General features: G+C 33.5%; 1 protein-coding gene across 3 annotated transcripts in view; it reads right to left on the bottom strand.

The window, feature by feature from the left end:
• Positions 1-3,422, bottom strand: part of LOC105267032 (uncharacterized) — an 11,773-nt gene extending 8,351 nt beyond the window's left edge. The window contains exon 1 of one of the 3 annotated variants that reach the window (XM_011305606.1): positions 3,116-3,422. In XM_011305606.1, the coding sequence (XP_011303908.1) occupies positions 3,116-3,131 (16 nt within the window). In that variant the 5' untranslated portion in view covers positions 3,132-3,422. Of the gene's footprint in view, positions 1-3,040 lie in introns of all 3 variants that reach the window. The other 2 variants (XM_011305604.1, XM_011305605.1) reach the window with 2 other exon arrangements.
• Between the last annotated feature and the right edge of the window lie 183 nt (positions 3,423-3,605).

Raw genomic sequence — 3,605 nt, 5'->3', positions numbered from 1 at the left:
TCCCAACATTGTAGGATATAAGTTGGTATTATTTGAAATTTTTACATTAAAAAATGGAAAACTACTATAAATAATAGAAATCGGTTTTTTCCCGAATTCCTGAGACCAAATACTACGGGAAACCACCACCAGACTGTGGCGCCAAAGTAATCGGAATCGTGCCAAATTTTCACTCAATCATCAACACACAAAGTAAATATAGCATGTCGTTATGATGTTTGTAGATTCATACCTGCGATGCGAATAAACGTAACCAAATGAACGGAGTGTCATTCGAAGGCTAAAAGAGCTTTAAAATGATATGTAATAGTCATGGTTATTTCTCGATTAAGCGCCGCATGGGCTATCTATGGAACGTGATATTTTGTTTGAATTCCATTGTTAGTCCAAAATATATAAAAATTTGGAATCAAATTTTTGTTACAGGTACCACTCGAACGCTTATAAAAAGATAATAAAAAACAACCAGTTGGTCGTTCTCAACAGTAGAAGACATGATTTGTACTTCACATGTTCTTTATTTTTTTTTCAATTCGATTTTGCCGTCAATTTTAGTGATGGTTGGCTTCGAAATGAACATGCAAATGGAAATCTCTTCATATTTTTCTGCGAATGCGTCCATAATTTCATTTAAATAAGGCACAATGTACAGAATATTTTCCGTTTTTGCTTCCGAATGGAAGCATTCTAATCGTTGTATTTTTCGATTTCTTAATTTTCCTTGGAAACGATGTAGACTGGTCTGAAACGTAAAAATACGAAGTTTGACCACCCCGTGTGTATGTGTGGACGCCATCTGGTGGTCGCGTTTTTGAAAATTGTGGAATCAACCAATCAATTGTGGAATCAAAAAATTCAGAAAAATTCGTCATGTCGTTGAATTATAGGTATTAATGACGACTAACTGTGCGCCAAATTTCACCCCATCGATCCTGCCGTTTGCGAGAAATTCTGATTTGTTTGTAGATCTAATTTCTAGAATATCTCAACAACTATGTAACCGATATGATTCTTTTCTCTTTCAAAATATTGTTCTTGATGTCAGCTATAATAAGCAATTTTTAAATTTCCTGCAAATGAAAAACTGAGACATTACAGGTATTCGATTCGGAAGCCAACCATCAATGGAATTGATGGAACAATAAAATTAAAAAAAATAAATAAATAACATGTCAAGTAACAATCGTATGTCTTCTACCGTTAGGAATGGCCAACTGCTTGTTTGCTTCTGCATGAAGACTTCTTTTTCATTGAATTAATACTCGTAAGCTTCATGTAGGCCTCCGGTCCTTCACCGCCGTATACTTAGCACACTAATTATTGAGAATCATTAATTAACTTTTCAAATAATTTGGAAATAATTTGGGGAAATGTAGGGAGTAGGTTTCATAATTTGAGGAGATCTTGTTAATTAATTATTCATTTTTTTAAATGAAAGCGTATAGTTAGCGAACATTTCTTATTTTTTATTTTTCTAAATTGGGAATTACGTAGAATCATTCGGGGAATCGATTTCTGTAGATTTCATAATTTGGGGAATTGAGAAAGAGTTGATAATTAATAGATTTAAAAATTCAATCAATTTTTAGCCCTGCGCTGAAGAATTTAATTATTTAATTTCTTGATTATCAACTCTTTATCAATTCCCCAAATTATGAAACCTACAGAAATTGATTTCCCAAATGATTCTACGTCACTCCTAATTTAGAAAAATAAAGACTGAGAAATTTCCGCGAACTATACGCTTTAATTTTGAAAAATTAATAATTGATTAATGGGGTCTCCTCAAATTATGAAACCTACTCCCTAAATTTCCCTAAATTATTTCCTAATTATTTCACAGGTTAATTAATGATCACCAAAAATTAGTGCGCCCGATGACGAATGATAGAACGGGTATGCCTGCGCGCACGCGCAGGGCTGGAAATTGATTCAATTATTTAATTTATTAATTATTAACTCTTTATCAATTCCCCAAATTATGAAATCTATAGAAAGCGATTCCCCAAATGATTCTACGTAATTCCCTATTCAAAAAAATAAAAAATAAGAAATTTTCGCTAACTATACGCTTTAATTTAAAAAAATGAATAATTAATCAACGAGATCTCCCCAAATTATGAAACCCTTTCCCTAAATTTCCCCAAATTATTTTCAAATTATTTGATAGGTTAATTAATGATTTACATTAATTAGTGTGCCAAGTATACGGCGGTCCTTCACACTTACTCAATATAAAATTCAGATATTCGCCGAAGAATGACTATGATGCAGCAAGAACCTTCCCCGAGAATAATTTCAGAGACTTTAATCCTGTGCCAGGACCACATGGAATTCATTTCAATTGAATGTAAAACCGTCGGTACTCGTCGGTACCATACATTAGCAGTAATTATTTGAGCTTAAAATATAATAGACGTATGATTATAAATTTGAACTGTTTAATCCCTCAACTTTGATGACTTTTCAATTTACAGTCACAGAATAACCTCCAGAGCGTTCCCAAATTGAATTTTTTTTCTTGATTTTTCGGTATCGAACCACTACACATTGAAAATGATCAACTATTCAAGATGATATTTGCCATTTCATTATTGGTACCGATTGTATTTTCCTGTGTAATATCCACCAACTTATGAAATAATGTTGAAAATAATGTGGAACTTTAGGATCATTCGATAAAACAGACAAACAATTACCTGATAAGCCAATTTTTCAAAACATTGAGTCGAATCGACTCTTCATCTACCAGAGCTTAAATAGATTCTTGAAAGCTCAGAAACCATTTGTTTTTTTTTTTTAAACAAATTAAAGAAGGCATAGCATTCGAACAAGCGTTTTTCCGATTTTAAGCGTATTTTTTGTCATAAACTCAACTAAAACATTATTTTTAAAAACAAACCAAACTAGAAAACCCAAAGTACTTAAAGAAATGAACATTTTCGTCTTTTACACGATGTACTATGCATAGAATCGCAATTATTCTCAAAAGGAGAAAAAAATCATATTTTGAGAACACATGTGCATACACAAAATTTACCAAAATTTTCGGGCATTGGATGCCAAATAGAAGTAGGGGGACGATCCAGCTTCAAACAATTCCACAGAGGCTTACTTATATTCGTTTCCATATTGACTTTTGTACTGTATTCTATTGCATTCCAGTTTGCTTGTATTTTTGCACGTAAATCGAAGCTGGCACCGAAAATGGTGGAACTGGACCCTTTACTAAAAGAAGCGTGAACTGCAAAGTATCATGAGCGGTGAGCCAAAGGATGCGTTCTCATGTGAACGTTTATGACGGCGGGGTACGCATTTCGGATGGTAGGTGGCACCTCCGGAAAGTTGACACCATGAAGAATACAGTAAGGAGGCCGAACGGCAACAAAGAGACCCCCGGGTACTTACCCGACAAAAGGCAGTAATTCGAAAAACGCACTTATGTACTCGATTGTACATCGTTAGTACATGATTGTACCTATAAATTTCTTGTTTGTACATCAACTGATTAATTTAAAAAAATTAATTAAATTTCGGCATGATCTTAACCGACAACAAATTAAAAATTGATCAATAAAACGAACTTAGGGGTGTTTTCCGAAGGA

This window comes from Fopius arisanus, unplaced genomic scaffold, assembly GCF_000806365.1.
Source record: "Fopius arisanus strain USDA-PBARC FA_bdor unplaced genomic scaffold, ASM80636v1 scaffold00043, whole genome shotgun sequence".
NCBI classification, from domain to species: Eukaryota; Metazoa; Arthropoda; class Insecta; order Hymenoptera; family Braconidae; genus Fopius; species Fopius arisanus.
Note: the sequence above shows the minus strand (reverse complement) of the source record. Positions and strands in the feature narration are given on the sequence as shown.